We start from the raw sequence: 17872 nt of genomic DNA on the forward strand, positions 1-17872 counted from the left end.
GTCAACAGTAGGCTATTAGGAGTTAAGTGTGGCGGCTAGGGGATTCCCTGGCAGTCCAGGGTTAGGACTCCACGCTTCCATTGCAGGGGGCACAGGTTCAATCCCTGGTCGGGGAACTAAGATGCCCGAATGCCAACCAGCAGCCAAAAAAAAAAAAAGCGGAGTTAAGTTTGGGGGGACTCAAGTTGTGTGTGGATTTTCAATTGCGTGGGGGGGTCAGCAACCATGCATTGTTCAAGGGTCAACCGTACAATGACTTTCTTCACTGGAAGACTGGCCATACAACTGACCTTGCTGGAAGTGCTCCAGGACCATCTGGAGGTTGGAGAGTGACAGCGCATACTGCTTCACTTGTTCCTGAGACAGGGAAAGCTGCAGCGCGGTTTCATCCCTCTGCTTGGATACCACATTCAACTGTTCCTGCAACGATTCTACCTGTAAATTGGCCTGATGGCTTTGAACAGAAAGAATAAAAGTAAAACCGTTTCTAACTGTCTGGACATTTTAACAAAATGAAATATCCTCCCTACATACTACTGCACTAAATGCAAGTTATAGTCAAAGTATTCAGATACTTTAACAAGATGAAACCTCTTCCCTATGTTTTTTGTGTGTTGTAAAATATACATAACATTTACCATTTTGACCACTTATTAGTGTATAGTTCAATAGTCCTAAGTACATTCACATGGCTGTGTAACAATCACGACCAACCATTTCTAGAATGCTTTCCCTCTTCCTAAGCAGAAACCCCACGGCCATTAAACAATAACTTCCCCTCCCCCCTGGGCACTACCATTCTACTTTCTATCTCTATGAATCTGACCTTCCCTACATTTCATTGCATTAAATTTAAGTTAGCTTTCAAACAAACTTGAAGAGTTCCGCTGATCTTTGTTCTCTCTGCTTTTGTTAAATTAGTCATCCTTCATGTGAAGGTGACTTTGAACAAGCAGCAGTCATTTTAAACAGAATTGTGCTGATCAAGAAATGTCAACCTAAGAAAAATTCACAAATAGCCTGCAACTTTTGTTTCCAGGCTAAAACCCTTAGGTGTAATTTATCATAAACTTCTACCGGTAAGTTATAAGTGATTTTGGAAGTCATTTTGTCCAGCCCAACCTAACAAGCAATGGATTCTATGATACACTCTTGTTTTTAGTACTCGCAATCCTAGTGAACTAACAAATTTCCAAAGGCTATCCCATTGATTAACTGCCCTAATTATGAGTTAATTAACTTTTACTATCGTCTTTCTGTTTATATTAAATAATCCCTACACTTGTTCCAAATAATAAATCAAGAGATCCCTAAGAGATTTACAGAACACCTATAGGCTTATGTCACTGAGATACTTCTTTAATATATAATTATTACATACAAAATACTGTGATAGCCTTTCCTAGGTTTTCAATACCCAGCCAGTTAAATTCTTATTCAGAGCAGCCCAATAAAGCCAATTAAGAGCAGCTCACTTTGAAGAAACTTTACCCAACAGCACCCTCTTGTGGAAAAAGCAGAGGACTTAACTTAAATCCCCTCTTCTGTCCCTGGACTTTATGCAACTTTGCCTGTTAGCAAATCACTCAATTGTAAGGATGAAATGAACTGTGATATCATTCAAAATGTTAACAAATACAAGATATTACTATTGTTAAGGGTTCAAAACACCACAACCTTATCTTATAGATTTGAGTTACTTATACACCAAATATTTACTGGACATCTATGAAACTATGTGTAAGAATGTACACTGTGGGAAGGGTGTAAAATAAATGGCATCATTTCTACCCCCAGGAACTTTACACTTCACTGGGTGGGTGAAAGTGTAAAGCAGGTCAACAATTACCTATACTCCTAAGTAAAATACAAGTGCTCTATCCGAGACTCAAACATCACACTAGGGTTTGATTTTAGACTTGAGGTGTGGGGGCCTAACCAAAGAATTCTTTATGAAGGAAGTGCTATTTGAAGAACAAGCAAGATTAACAAAAAAACGGTTAGGGATCAGGCCCACTCTTTTTATAAAGAAAGAGTAAGTAACAAAAAGTAGGAAAATAGCTCTATCTGAAAAAGTAATACAGTTTGGTTGGATGCAGATCATAGTGAGAAATAAGGCTAAGGAGGTAGATAGCCTGGGCCCAAATCATGAAGAAACTACCGTGGTTCTGAAAAAGGAGCAACAAGATCACAGGTCTACCTAAGGAAGACTATTTTGACAGTTATTATGAATGGTAAACGAAAACAGGCAGAAACTAGCAACTTTTTTTTTCTTTTTTTAGAAACTAGCTACTTTTAATTAGTGAAAATAACGGCCTGAAATTGAAAGATGACCAATTTTACAGGTTGAGGATGTTTTTTTCTGCCAATGTGAAAAACATACACAAATGTTCACTCACTGTTTTCATTCTTAAACAAGTTCTTCTGAGTCTGAAGGTACAATAACATATCCAACAAAAGAGGTAAGGAGTTTGCCCTCAGAAGTATTACCCTATAATGTCTTTGCAGACAGAGATAATATCTACCATATCCTTGTATTTCCCTCAGCATCATATACAGTAAAAAGATTAAAAGATGCACATACAACTAACAGAAATGCAGACACGATATTTCTGGAAGATTATTTGGCAGTATATTTCAAATGCTTTAAAAACACCCCTCAAACCAGAATTTCCATTTTTCAAAATTTACACTAAGGAAATAATCTATCATCAACACAAAAATGCCTATTTTGGGTTATCAAAGCAGCACTCTTAGTAATTCTGAAAAGTTGGAACATTCTAAAGGATCAATAATAAATGAGTGCCTTAAAGATATTACGGCAAATACAATAATGGTATACTATGTAGCCATAAATGATACTGCAGAAACACATAGCTTAATGTGTACTGATATTCATATTATTAACTGACAGAAGCAGGTTACAAAACAGTATAAACAGTATGATCTCAACCATTTTGCTTTAAGAAAATAATATACAATATATATATACACATATACAGAAGCATTCAAAGGCACAAAAAAACCCACTGTGTTTCTGGATAAATGAGACTGTGGCTCTAACTGTTTTTGGTTTATGTGATTTTCTTGAAGTGGAAAATATGTTTTTTGTAAAAAGGAAAAAAAAAAACCACTTTTATTGAGAGAAATAAAACTGAAAAATATGTACGCAGGGACCTGGTCACTCAAAAATTCTAGTAAGCCTGGAGTTAATTCACACTGACCTAGGCCTTCACAGGTTACATCTTTTATTCTAACATCCAAACTCGGTCCAACTTTAGATCACTTGATTAAAAATTAAATCACGGAGTTCCCTGGTGACCTCGCGGTTAGGATTCCAGGCTTTCTCTTCCGGGGCCAGGTTCAATCCCAGGAATTGAGACCTTGCAAGCTGCAGTGCATGGCCTGGGGCAGGGGGTGGTATTAAATCACATAAATTAGTTATTGGAAAACTTGGGAAAGCTAATTAAATTGGTCAGAATTTAGGCCTAGCCTCCTAAAATGATGAGAAGGAATTATACAGGATAACAATTAAGATTCAGAGAAGCTTTAGTTTGAATGCCAAATGGGTAAGGGTTACAAACCCAAGTGTGAGAACTACACATGTACTTTATGTCCCTGATATTGGGAAGGTTACTAAATCTCTTTACCCTTACTTTCTTAGTCTGTAAAACAGAGCTAATGAATTCTGTGAGAATAAAATGAGGTAAAATATGAAAAATTCTTACTGAGTCTGACACTCAGGACGTGTTCAGTTAATGTTAACATTAAAAAAAAAAAATGAAAAAGTTACCTTGCATTTTCCATTGCACTGGAGGATGAAACTAGCTTTTCCTCTAATATTGTGACTTTCTTTCTTAGTTTCGCCTCTCTGTCTTCTGCAGCCAAAGCTTCACGGGTATAAGAATCTTCTGATTCTAAAAGATGGTTACGCAATCTCTCTAGCTCCTGGTTTAAGCGTAATTCTTTGTCACGTAAATGTTGAACCTAGGGAGAGGACATTTCATTTATTTTTCCTCCATTAAAAGCTCTCCCCTTTCCTTCCTACAAGCCACTTTGTTTTTTAAATCTTTTCTCCATTACTGAAGTGTATTAATTGCATACTAATTTCTCATATTGCAAGACACATTTGTGCTAGGAAAAAAATTCTCCTGAATGAGGAGGAGGATGAGGAGGAATTCTCTCCTCATCTTGAATATGGAAGGTTTACTTTGTAAGATCTCATTCCCAATGTTGGCTATACTAAAACATAAAACTACAAAGTACTAAGCTTTTTGTGACAGGCCATTTTTTTCAGTAAATATTTTTTTTATACTTTACAGGCAGGAAATTTTTTTTTATATCCACGATATGCAATCTTATTCTTTTCTTGAGGTATAATTTAATTTTACGTATACAACATAATGATTAGATCATGGTTTTTGCTTGAAAACTGAAACAACACACTTTGGGAGATCAAAATCCTACAAAAGCACATCAGAGTAAGACTGAGATAAAAATCAGCTAATAGAGAAATTCATTTTACTTGATAATTTTTAGTTTTCTTACTTAGCAGTTTTTAAGATTTTGCTTCTTTAAAGTGAAAATATACCTCATTCTGTACAGCAGTGTTTTCCATTTGTTTCTGTTTCAGGGCCAACATGACTTGGTCTCTCTCTTGTTGAAACATAACTGTCTTTTCCTGCATTGACTTAACTGCATTTAAAAGCTGATTTAACTCCCCAGTCTTGCCCTTTTGGAAAGAAACAATTTTAGCTTTAAAGAAAAATACATTTCAAAAAGACATTTCTTCATTAAATAATTTAAAAATTCAGTTAACTATGTCAACATCATCAAAAACAAGGAAAGTCTGAGAAACCATTACAGTCCAAAGGAGCCTAAGGAAACATGATAACTCAATACAATGTATTCTGGATGGGACCCTGGATGGGACCCTGGAATAAGAAAAGGATATCTGCTAAAAAACTGAGAAACTTCAAATAAAGTATTAATGTATCTAAATAGGTTCATTATTTGTAGTCAAGGTACCACAGTAACGTATGATGTTAAAAATAAGGCATCCTGAGTGTGAGGTATTACGGGAAGGCTCTACTATCTCCCCAACTTTTTTTTTTTAATTTAGAAATTTATTCTGTTTAATCCACAAGCTTTATATAGCTTTAGTTTAAAAAAAAAAAAAGAAAAAGAAACAAAAACGAAACAAAAACAGTGAAAACAAGACACTATTTCAAAGTCTGGGCCCTTCCAGCTTTCCAAATCCAAGAGCTCTGAAAGTTGTATATACCGACTGGAACAAGACAAAATTATGAATGGAGCCATGACATTTCATAAAACAAAATTTTATGGGGCTAGTTAATTGCCTTTACAAAAAAAGAGAAAAGAATGAAATTCCAGTGTTCCAAATCAACTTGTTACACATCTATATAAACCCACAGTGTCCTGGCAAACAACATGCTTTCATTTTCTGTCTCATCTTAGAGCTCGAATCCTGATTCATTTTTAATAATCTAAAACTATTCTTAAAGAAAGAGTTTTAAATGCTTTAAAGAAGGACTCAAAGGACACAATCTCCTCAAATCTATCCTACACAACAAAGTGCACACAAACCCGCAAACTGCCCACGAGTGTGTGTGTGCGCACACGCACATGTGTATGCCAGCATTTATCAAGCATACACAACTGTTGTTAGGGAAGTAGCAGTGCCAAGCTGTTGGCAGAGGAGAAAAAAGGGAAGTCATTTCACATGCACAGTCTATTTTAAAAGAACATTTTGGCAACAGTTTAATGAAAGCAACTCAGGAATGATATCTTGCTAGACTGCTGTGAAAATTTATTCCTGAATGCATTCCTTACAAGCACAATATATTAAAGACTTTCATTGCAAAAGCAGGGCCATGAATTTAAGATGATAGCTGGAATTCTAAAAAGCACAAAGAAGTGTCAGCCTGTTTACAGCCCATTCTTTTCTCTGTATGAAATATGCATATTGTCTGAATCTATTAATAGATTGGTATTATTTTTACATTTCCATGTAAACTTTCCATTTCTTTAAGAATAAATTACACGTCCCTCAAGGCAAATCATCAAAACCAAAACATAAAACCATCTGTTCCTTTTATCTCAACACCCCCTCCTGGAAAAGGGAGCCAATATTTTCCAAATAGTTTTTCAGTTAAATTTTTTTTCATACTAGAAAAAGTAAAAATGCTTGAAAATTAAAGAGCTGAAGATCTCCTGCTGAGAACACAGCTTTCTCCCTAAAGAAAAATGCTATTTAATGCTATTTAATCGTTAAAAAACATAACAAAGGGCTTTTTGTCCCTTTCCGGCCTTCAAGCGAGGACGTGGTGGGTCCTCTGGTGCGAAATTCCGGATTTCCTTGGTCCTTCCGGTTGGAGCCGTGATCAACTGTGCTGACGACACAGGAGCCAAAAATCCGTGTATCATCTCTGTGAAGGGGTCAGGGACGACTGAATAGACTTCCTGCTGCTGGTGTGGGTGACACGGTGATGGCCACAGTCAAGAAAGGCTCAGAAAGAGCTCAGAAAGAAGACATACCCAGCGGTGGTAATTAGACAACGAAAGTCATACCAGAGAAAAGATGGTGTGTTTCTTTATTTTGAAGATAATGCAGGGGTCATAGTAAACAATAAAGGCGAGATGAAAGGTTCTGCCATCACAGGACCAGTTGCAAAGGAATGTGCAGACTTGTGGCCCAGGATTGCATACAATGCTGGCAGCATTGCATGATTCTTTGGTGTATTTAAAAAAATAAAAATTATTTGCTCCCCCCCCCCCAAAAATATATATAATAAAGGTACTCTTCAATTATATAGGGTATTATAAGAAATTAGTTTATGCTAATTAACTTCAATACAATACGTACTTAAGTACAACTTAACTGACTTAGGAAAGCTTCCTGAAAGACAGGTGAACCTTAATTAAATCTGCAAACTTTGGATCTATAAAAGGCAATGAAATAAATTGTATGAGATGCTAAAACTATCATACAATAGGAAAAACACATGAAAAATGAATACCTACTGTCCTCCATTCCTCTATTATACTCTTACAAGCTCTTAATCATTACACACAAATTTGGCTCATGAGCAATAGAAAGCTTCTACCCTGACAGTCTTTTTAATATGGATTACAGACCAGTACCATAAAAGCTAACAAGCTACTCCTGAAAGGAGGAACACACCTCAACACATCAGTGTACTTACTTAATTAGATGACAAAGAAGGGGAAGATGACATTAAGACTTTTCTTATTAAGTGAAAACTACATCAAGCATTCCCAAGCTTTAATCTGAGATTCTTAAAAGAGAATTTAATTGGCAAAAGAAGTTAAATTATTTTGTTGCGCCTGGTAGCATGTAAACACTCAAGAAGCACGTTTTGAATATTCCATTGTTCTGCCTCATTTCTTTTCCAAATTTCTACTACTAAGTATAGAAATCAAGAGTAAAAAGGCCTTACACCAAAAGAACTGATAGCTTTGATCACAGTAAGATGTACTAGGTCTTCAACATTCTTATCAAAATCTAACATCAACTGCATGTAAAAATTTAAATGTATCAAAAACTGCTGACACCTTAACCGATATAAAACCTTTCATTTTATGGTTGAATAAACAAACCAATAAAGACAAAATACACCCAAAGTCACATCAGTGACACAGCTAGGATTAGAATAATTACTGAATTCACTATGTGAAAAGTACTATTCATGGCTAATGCTTTTCAAATACCAGGCTGTGAATAATTCATAAAAGTCAATGTAATGGGTCATACAGAACTTGTTTTTAACAGAGCATCACATGTAATGAGAGTAATTCCTGAAGCTTTTGCTTCAGTGTTCCACACACACACGCTTACTGTGTCACAATGTAAAATGTATTTCTTACTGCAGATCATTGTCAAAGATGTAGCATGTATTCCACAGAACTTCCTTTAATATACAAGAAGCTCTAAAGCCAGTAGTTACTGAAATATGCCTAAAATGTGATTAAACTGCAGTAACATATTTCTATTTTTTAATGAAAAACAGTTTCTAAACTCTTCTTTTCTACTTAGACCATAAAAAAATTAATCTAGCACTACAAATCATTGGAACTAACTAGTAATCTGGGGAAAAACTTTTCCTCAGATGCCTCTGAGGAAAATTTATTTAGAATGAAGCACAATGCTTTGAAGTACATATTTCTAAATGAACAAATTCACCTTCCCCTTTAAAGATAACATCAATAAAGTAGCACACTAAAATCTCTCCTCCACTCCCAAACTTCCTTCCACAACACACCATCCAGAACATACCTGCTCTTTTTCTTTCAGTAGCTGCTCAAAAGCTAGGGCCTTCTCCTTCAATGAATGGCACTCAAATTCTTTTTCTCTCAGCATCATAGAAAACTTCATATTAGTCTCCTGTAATGCTTGATACTCTGTTTCCTTTCCCCTGGATGTTTCTATTATTTTTTCATTTTCCCCCTTTAGTTTACAAATGTCCATTTCTAAAATTAAGGTTCTCTCCTTCAGGTTCGTTACTGCTTGCCTCAAAAGTTCATTTTCATTCACTTTGTTAGTGAAATTTTCATTCAAAGAAAGTAACTGATCACTTTTGGCTTTGATCAAGAGGTCTTTTTCCTTCAGTGACTTTTGTAAGCTCTCTTGTTTCTCCTTCAGCAGCTTAATTTCTGAATCAGTCTGTTCATGCTCTTTTCTTTCTAGCTCTGAGGAAGCAGCAATCGAATCAGACAATCTGTGATTATTTTCCTGGAGAGTTCTAATTGTCGCATCTTTTTCCTGCAGGGATCTTCTCAGCTCTTCTATTTCTTGTTTAGAAGACTCACTCGACACATCAGACTTAATTATTCTAACAGATTCTGCTGTCTGAGAAGCAGTCGATGATTCAGGGGAGAGCTGTGGTGAAATAATATCAAGTTTTCCTAAAAGAAGATCTTTGGTATTGCAAAGCTGCCCTATGCTGTGCTGAACTTGTGCTAATTCCTGACCAAAATTTTTGAGCTTGGTTTCATTCTGCTCATAGCTTTGGATCAGGCCAGTGTAGTCCACTTGTAACTTAGAGCTGTTATTGCTGTCCACCAAAACTTGTGCCTGAAGCTGATGAAGCTCCTCCTGGAGCTGGGCAGACTCGTGCTGCATATTCTGTACTGTGGTCATTACCTGCTGTTTCCACTCTTCCATTTTCTTGACCTGTTGTTTTAGCTTATCTCGTTCCTGTAGGAGCTCCTCAAACTGATTACTATTAACACCTCCAACCTCATTTCCACTGTTGGATGCTTGTAAAACTGTCAATAAGGTCTGACATTTTTGACTTAATGCATCGATTTCAATGTCTTTTTCTCGAATGATACGGGATAAATTCTGAATCGTTTCTCTAAACATATCTTGGCCACTACTTTCAAATCTTGTAAACAGTTTTTTATTTTCATCTTGCAGCTTATTAAGGGCTGCTTCCTTGGCCGCCACTATATCCATCATCTTGTGGTATTCTGTTTTGAGATGGCTATTCTCCCTTGTCTTCTCACTCAAAACAGCCAGCACCTGCTCTCGCTCCATAGCATAGGCCTGCAGCTGCTGTTGAAGGTAAACGACATCCTGGGGGTAGGAAGTGGAAGAAATCCGAGCATGAAGAGCTTGTATCTCCAAATCTTTCTGCTGGATAATCTGAGTTAGTTTACCAACCTCATCTTTGGACAGCTGATCAATCTGTTTAGTTAGAAATATATTCTTTTCATTTAGAAGTTTAATCTCCAACTCTCGTTCTTTTATTCCTTTCACTAATCTTTCAGTTTCAGCTTTAGATAAATCATGCTTCTCACTTCCATTTTCTATATTAAGGCCTCGAACTTTTGTTTCTTGAAAAATATCAGAATTCTCTGTTTGAATGTCTGATCTTTCTTCGTGCAACTGGGTTTTGATTTGTTCAATTGTCTTTTGCAAATTCTTAATTTGCTCATCCTTCTCTAAAAAGAGCTGAGTGTGTGTGGTGTTCATTTGCTCATGCTGGTGTCTAAACTCATCCATTTCTTTCTTCTGCTCCTGTAAAGACTGAAGCAGCTGTATTTTACTCTGGTTTTGGTCTTCAATTACCTTTCGATGCTGCTTTATCTCCTCTTCAAGATTACCCTTTACCACACTCAGCTGACTCACCTCGGGCCCCAGCTCTCTAACACTATCAAGGGTTTTAGGCTCAGCCGCAGGTGCAGCTCGGCTCTGCTGTTCCCTCAGTCGTTCCAGCTCTTCTTTGAGATGACTGTTTTCTTCTTTCATGGAGCCAAGACTTCTGTCTTTTTCCTCTATGGTTTGCCTTAAAATTTCATTTTTTCTTAGGGCCTGAGTATATTTATTTAATTCCTCCTGAAGCTCTGAACTTCTTTCTTTAAGCTTTTCAATAAAACTTTCTTTCTCATTTACAAGTTGGGTCAATTGCTTCTGCTCTTCTAAACTAGATGACAAAATTTTCTTAGTTTCCTTATGATCAGTTGCCATCTGCTCAATATTCTTTTTGAGTTCTGTTATTTCAAAGTCCTTCTCTTGATTGAGTTTAATTAAACGTTCATGGTCTAACTGTAACGCAGAGGTGCTCAAATGGCGTGCATGGGACAGTTCTTCAATGGTTTGCTCATACTTGCTTGCTTCTTCCAACAACCTCTTTTCAGCCTGACGCAATTCTGCTTCTAACTGTTCTTTCTCCAGTTTTAGAGCCTCCACAATGGCATTTTTTTCCACAGCAATCAGACTGTTACCTGCAAGAGACTCTTCCAACTGATGTCTAACATCTTCACATGCTAAATTCAACTTTTCATTTTCCACTTTGAGATCAAAAGCAACTTTCTTTAAATTTTCATTGAGGCGTTCTATTTCTGAAAGATTTTGCTTTAAGTTTCTGACTTCAGCTTCCCTTTCTTTAAGTAAGTTATCCTTAAAATTAATGTCAGAGTCTTGATTAAGAGACTGCGTTAACTCATCCCTGACTCTAGAAAGCTCCTCCTCCTTTTGTTTAATATGTTCCTGAAGTTCAAAGTTCTCCTTCTGGATACTTAAATTTTGTGTGTGTGATTTATTTAGCTGGTCTACTAAATCATCTACTTTATCCTCAAGCTTCTGCTTGCTTAAATGTAAATCATTTAGTACCAGTTCACTTTGAATTAACTTTTCTTTTTGCACATCTAATTCTCTAGTAAGGTCCATTTTATCATCTTCAAGCTGATGAACTCTTGTTTTTTCATCATTTAGATCTTTTTTCAGTTTACTGATGATATTATCTCCCTCGTTTTGTTGTTTTGATAGCTGATCTTTGATCAAAATCATGTGCTGAAACAAAAAGTAATTTAGAGAGTAACTTTAAATATTCTCTCATTTTAATACTTAAAGAAAACTTTAAAAAATGTCATACATAATAGGAAAATAATCCTTAAACATTTCTAATCCTTCTTAAAGCAACTTTTTAAAAATTCCTAACAAAGTTATTTACTAATTATCTTATAGCAAATCTATTTTTGTAGAGGTTAGAACTTGAAAGCAAAGAAGATAGATGATATACGTTGGTGATTTTCAACTCAAACAGGGAAGCAGGGAGACAACAAACTATAGCCCACAGGCCAAATCAACACCTGCATGTTTTTGTAAACAAGGCTTTAATGGAACAAAGCCAGGCTCGTTCATTACATATGACAACAGCAGAGCTGAGTAGCTGCAGGTGAGACTACATGGCATACAGAGTCAGATACTCACTACCTAAAGTTTACAGGAAGTGTGACCACCTCTGGAACTAGAGCATCACTAAAATACTGTTAAATAACAGAAATTAAATCACATCAGTATTGCTTATTAACCCAGTGTTCAGTCTACTGAGTAGAATTTACTCCTTCACTGTCTTTAAGATAAAACATATTTAATATAGTTACCTTTGTAGCCTCTTGGTTCTGTTTATCCAATTCTTCTAACTCAGCTATTAGTATTTCCTTTTCAGTAATGATCTGATTGAGTTCTTGTTCCTTTGCCTCCAAATTTCGTCTTAAATCACATAATTCTGAATCCAAATCCACATCCCTTGCAGCTGTACTTTTAACTACTTCATACTCATTATTCAGTTTTGAAAGTGACATGTGAAGTTCTTCCTTCAATGATAAAAGAAAAAAAAATACCACATACTGTCAATTGGAAGAAGAGACACCAAAAGATTAAAAATATACATATATAAGCAAAGCTTGGGAATCTATTTTTAGATGTTCTCTGTTAGAAACATTACTGAATAGTATCTCAGTAGTAATACATGAAATTCAACAAGCCACAGCCTTCATTCATTTACTATTTTCGGCTTCAACCAAACCATTTCTATAATCCCAGACAAGATACAGTAACTGTAAGTTTGTACTCTAGCTCCAACTCCTTTACACAGAAATCTTCCCTTCTGAGAGGATTCCCAATCCCACTCCACAGCCCCTTCCCTTCTGTCTCCTCCTTTCCTCCCACAACACACATACTTTCCAAAATGTCCCAAGCCTTCTAGCTCTCCTCCCTTCCATTCCCTAACATCACCACCAACAGCCACAAACAAAAACAGGAAATATCAAAACTCAATCACTAAAGTTTGTCCTCTCTAATTAGAAAACAAAAGGCTTCTTTTCCCTCATAAAAGTAGTTTCCCTTATTCTTGGCTTCTGTCAGAACATAAAATCTTCTCTTGACCCAAGAAAGAACCCTCTTCTCCTTCCTCTACCACCTCACCTAAGCACAGACTAGGTTCCCCACTCTCAAACCTAACACTCCTAAAGATAAACCCGTGTATGATCTTTTAAAGTATATTTTCTGTTCTGTCCTATTTGTATTTAATGCTTCTCCTCAAAAATCCCCGACATGGGACAGTTCCCTATGCTTCAACATTATTTCAATCACTGAATATGATGCTGTCACAAACTATCACCGTGAAGATGTCTTTCATTGACAGAAATTGTTTTTGTTCACAATTTTGTTTATTTTTGGCTGTAGTGGGCATTCACTGCTGCACGGGCTCTTCTTTAGTTATGCCACGTGGGGGCAGCTCTTCACTGCCGGGTGCAGGATTCTCATCGTGGTGGCTCTCTTGTTGGGCAGGAAGAGTTCTGGGGCGCTGAGCCTTCAGCAGTTGCAGTGTGTAGACTCGTAGCTGCAGCTCCCAGGCTCTAGAATACAAGCTTAATAGTGGTGCATGGGCTCAGCTGCTCTGAGGCACATGGGATAGTCCTTTATCAGGGATCGAACCCATGTCTCTTGCATTGGCAGGCGATTCTTTACCACTAAGCCACCAGGGAAGCCCTGACAGAGATTTCTGAAAGCAAACTTCTATGGAATCCTTTTTAAAGTAAATAAGAATCTCAAATTCCTATAGTCTAATATATATCTTACAAAAGAGACCGATGAAAACTATATTAGAAACATTTGCCTTACCATTTCATTCTCCTCCAATTCAAAGTTTCTCCTGAACTACAACTGAAAGATGGAAACAGCATTCTTATGCCTTTCTAAAGTTATCTGTTCAATTAGAAGAACAACAAAAAGAACGCCCCTGGCAGTCCAGTGGTTAAGACTCAGCACACCCATTGAAGAGGGCATGGGTTCAATCCCTGGTTGGGGAACTAAGATCACATAGGCCATGTGGTGCAGCCAAGAAAAAAAAAATTCTAAGATGAGAACCGTAAAATGTTTTGTCATGTGCATCTTAAAAATGTAATGACTTTGCAGGTATTCTTGGCGTTCTTAACCAGCGAGCAGACCCACTGTTGTTGTTCAGTCGCTCAGACGTCTCTCTTTGCCACCCCATGGACTGCAGCACTCCAGGCTTCTCTGTCTTTCATCATCTTCCAGAGCCTACTCCAACTCATGTCCATTGAGTCGGTGATGCCATCCATCTTGTCATGTCATCCCCTTCTCCTGCCTTCAATCTTTCACAGCATCTGGGTCTTTTCCAATGAGTCAGCTCTTCGTATCAGGTGGCCAAAGTACTGGAGCTGGAGCTTCAGTCCTTCCAGTGAACATTCAGGGTTGATTTCCTTTAGGATGGACTGGTTTGATCTCCTTGCAGTCCAAGGAACTCTCAAGAGCCTTCTCCAACACCACAGTTCAAAAACAGCAATTCTTTGGTGCTCAGCCTTCTTTATGGTCCAACTCTCACATCCATACATGACTAATGGAAAACCCATAGCTTTGATTAGATGGACTTTTGTTGGCAAAGTAATAATCTCAGCTTTTTAATATGCTGTCTAGGTTTGTCACAGCTTTTCTTCAAAGGAGCAAGCGTCTTTTCACTTCATGACTGCAGTCACCATCTGCATTGATTCTGGAGTCCAAGAAAAGAAAGTCTGTCATTGTTTCCATTGTTTCCCCATCTATTTGCCATGAAGTGACCAGATGCCACGATCTTAGTTTTTGAATGTTGAATTTTAAGGCAACTTTTTCACTCTTCTCTTTCACCTGCATGAAGAGGCTCTTTAGTTCCTCTTTGCTTTCTGTCCTAAGTGTGGTATCATCTGCATATCTGAGGTTATTGATATTTCTCCCTGTAATCTTAATTCCAGCTTGTGCTTCATCCATCCTGGCATTTGGCATGATGTACTCTGCATATGGGTTAAATAAGCAGGGTGACAATATACAGCCTTGACCCACAGCAGACACAATTCAATCAAAACTGGCAATGGATCATGTAACATTAAAAGAAAGGAGAAACAGCTATCAGGAATAGTTATTTATAGAATCCAAAATTATCACAAGAAGGTTACAGGCCCTATCAAACGCATGTAAGAGATATGAAAACTACAAAATACACCTAGGCCACCAGTTACAGAAAAGAATAATTGAATGAGTAGAATGCAGTGGAAGACGAGAAGAACAGAGGAAACATAAGCAATAATTAAAAATGAATGGAAGACACTGTTGGCATTTAGTGGGTAGAAAAGTGGGTGCAAGGAGCCTACACGTCACAGGACAGTGCCCACAACTAACGCTCCCACCTGAGTGGCAACAGCGCCCCTTTGAGAAACACTGTCTATATATTACACTACGTGTGCAAGGACAGTGAAAATACAACATGAAGGTATGCATGAACAGTATATAATATTAGCATATTAGCATATCTGGGCTTTAAAAAACGATGTGTATATTCAGCTGCGTTTGACTGTTTGCAACCATATGGACTGTAGTTCACCAAGCTCCTCTGTCCATGGAATTTTCCAAGCAAGAATACTAGAGTATGATGCCATTTCTCCAGGGGATCTTCCTGATTCAGGGATCAAATTCACATCTCTTGAATCTCCTACACTGGCAGGTGGATTGTTTACCACCAGCCCCAGCTGGGAGGCCTATCCATATTTATATATAAAAACCATATATGCAAAGACACAGTCTGGAGGGATATACAAGAAAAACTGATAGAAAAAGAACGGCTCGGATGAAGAGGCCAGTCAACAGAAGTGTGAAGGATACTCCTGTTTTACTGTCTGCAGTTTTTTAGGATGTATTATGCTGAATACATGTATCAGAAAATAAGTGTTACTATTTTAAAATTAACATTTTAAATTGAGTTGAGACACTGGCCTAAAAGAATAATAAATAATACCAGCCTACAACTGTTCTATATTTAAGAAGCTACCTTAACCAAAGACTTACCACCCATGTGGTATAAGCATTAAAATGTTACCTTTCCCCATTCCCAACACTGCATTACAGAATCTTATTCCATCCTTGCCACCAGTATACTTATTTCTACCAGTGAGAATGTTTCCCTTTGCCCCTCACCACGAAGAAACTTCTGTCAACCACACCAGACACATTCTGGACATACAAGTAGTATACAGACAATATAGTATGCCACTCTAGACTCTAAACCCACATGTGTATATTGCTGCTGTCAAGACTCATGTAAAACCAACACAGAGCCTTTACCTATCTTTTCTGCCTACTGTATCTGTGTGCCTACTGGCTTATCTCTAAACATAAACTCTGAAAAGCCTCTCATATTCTGAACCTTGCCCAAGTACTTCATCCTGGTTTGAAAGCATCAGTGAGATCAGCTTTAACCTCAGGACTCCTGAGAACTGAATATGCCATTCTGATTAAAAACTGGCCCTTGGTTATGATCTACAATTTTAATTCTGTCCCCATTTTTATTGTACCCACCTTTTCTTGATTTAATAATGAATTCTCTTTTTCTAAAACCTGGACATGCATTTTAAGTTTCAGATTGTCTTCAGCGAGATTATTATCCTAGAAGAACGTTAAAACAGTATGTTTTCAAATAAGAAATTTCAAGTTTACAAAAAAGCAGGCAAGTGATACAACTGTGCATTTCTACTCTCTGGCAATATATAAAAATTATAAGCATACAACATTGGTCCATCTGAATCCAATCATTTTATAGACATTCTTAAAGAGGATTTCTTTTATTAATTTGAAAAAATATGTCAATACATTTACAAAATAACTCGTAATCATTAAAAAAAAAAACTCCTTGAATTCTTTAGGGGAAATCAAAATCTACTACCACTGTCTATACACACATAACATCTGTCAAATTAATCTTCTAAGAGATATACTTGCATTTTTCAATTATGTAACTTTTAAAGTTATGTCAATTTATGATGTAAAAGGTTTCCATTACTAATCAGCAAACATAAAATTATAAGATGAAAGTTCCAAGGATAAGTTCACATGAATTTGTAAAAAATACAAAATAAGTAATTATAATCAAAATACTTTCTCTTGGTAAACCAGAGACAAAAGCTTTCTCTCTTAAAAATGAGTTTACCTGGTTTAAATTACTCAGTCTCTTTATTTCATTTTCAGCATCTGTAAAAAACAACAAATCTGACATTAAAATTCTTGGAAATAACTTAATAATTATATCCTATATTAAACTCAGAATGAATCCAATTAAAATATTATTTATAAGCATAATGAGCAAGCCCAACAATGAAACGTAGTTTTGTTATTTTGTGTTTCTGACTGTACCAAAGAAGTCATAAAATAAATGCCAGTCCAAAATTATGTTAAAAGACAATTTTACAGAATAGTATAAGAAAGAATTATAATTGTATTCTGAATAAGTCATAAGTTACTGCCTTGATTAAAAACATTAACTACATTTCACAATGAATTGATTAGCCTGTGCAGCAGGAATATAGTATAAGAACTAAGATTAGAATTTTCCTAGACTCCAAAATCACTGTGGACAGTAACTGCAGCCAGAATATTAAAAGACGCTTGCTTTTTGGAAGAGAAGTTGTGACAAACCTAGACAGCATGTTAAAAAGCAGAGACATCACTTTGCTGACAAAGGCATGTATAGTAAAAGCTATGGTTTTTCCAAGTCATGTATGGACGTGAGAGTTGGACCATAAGGAAGGCTGAGCACTGAAAAACTGATGCTTTTGAAATGTGCTGGAGAAGACTCTTGAAAGTTCCTTGGACGGCAAGGAGATCCAACCAGTCAGTCCTAAAGGAAATCAGTCCTGATTATTCATTGGAAGGACTGATGCTGAAACTGATGCACCAATACTTTGGCCACTTGATGCGAAGAACTGACTCACTGGCTAAGACCCTGATGCTGGGAAAGACTGAAGGCAGGAGGAGAAGGGGGTGACAGAGGTTGAGATGGTTGGATGGCATCACCGACTCAATGGACATGAGCTTTGTGCAAATGCTGGTAGATAGCGAAAGACAGGGAAGCCTGGCGTGCTTCAGTACCGGGTGTCATGGAGAGCTGGACATGACTGAGGGGCTGAACAACAACAACAAAGAGTTATTGAAAAGAAATGGAGACACTCCACGCAGAAAAAGCAACACAGGCAAAGGCAACAGAGTTCAAACATAACA

General features: G+C 36.9%; 1 protein-coding gene across 3 annotated transcripts in view; it reads right to left on the reverse strand.

Moving 5' to 3' along the window:
- TRIP11 (thyroid hormone receptor interactor 11) overlaps positions 1 to 17872 on the reverse strand; it is a 69487-nt gene that overhangs the window by 28136 nt on the left and 23479 nt on the right. For all 3 annotated transcript variants that reach the window (XM_061159311.1, XM_061159310.1, XM_061159312.1), the window contains 7 exons: positions 16806 to 16846; positions 16178 to 16264; positions 11932 to 12144; positions 8318 to 11338; positions 4592 to 4732; positions 3794 to 3987; positions 291 to 454 (listed from right to left, as the gene is read on the reverse strand). In XM_061159311.1, the coding sequence (XP_061015294.1) occupies positions 291 to 454; positions 3794 to 3987; positions 4592 to 4732; positions 8318 to 11338; positions 11932 to 12144; positions 16178 to 16264; positions 16806 to 16846 (3861 nt within the window). The remainder of the gene's footprint in view (positions 1 to 290; positions 455 to 3793; positions 3988 to 4591; positions 4733 to 8317; positions 11339 to 11931; positions 12145 to 16177; positions 16265 to 16805; positions 16847 to 17872) is intronic.

Source organism: Dama dama, chromosome 13, assembly GCF_033118175.1.
Source record: "Dama dama isolate Ldn47 chromosome 13, ASM3311817v1, whole genome shotgun sequence".
Taxonomy (NCBI): domain Eukaryota; kingdom Metazoa; phylum Chordata; class Mammalia; order Artiodactyla; family Cervidae; genus Dama; species Dama dama.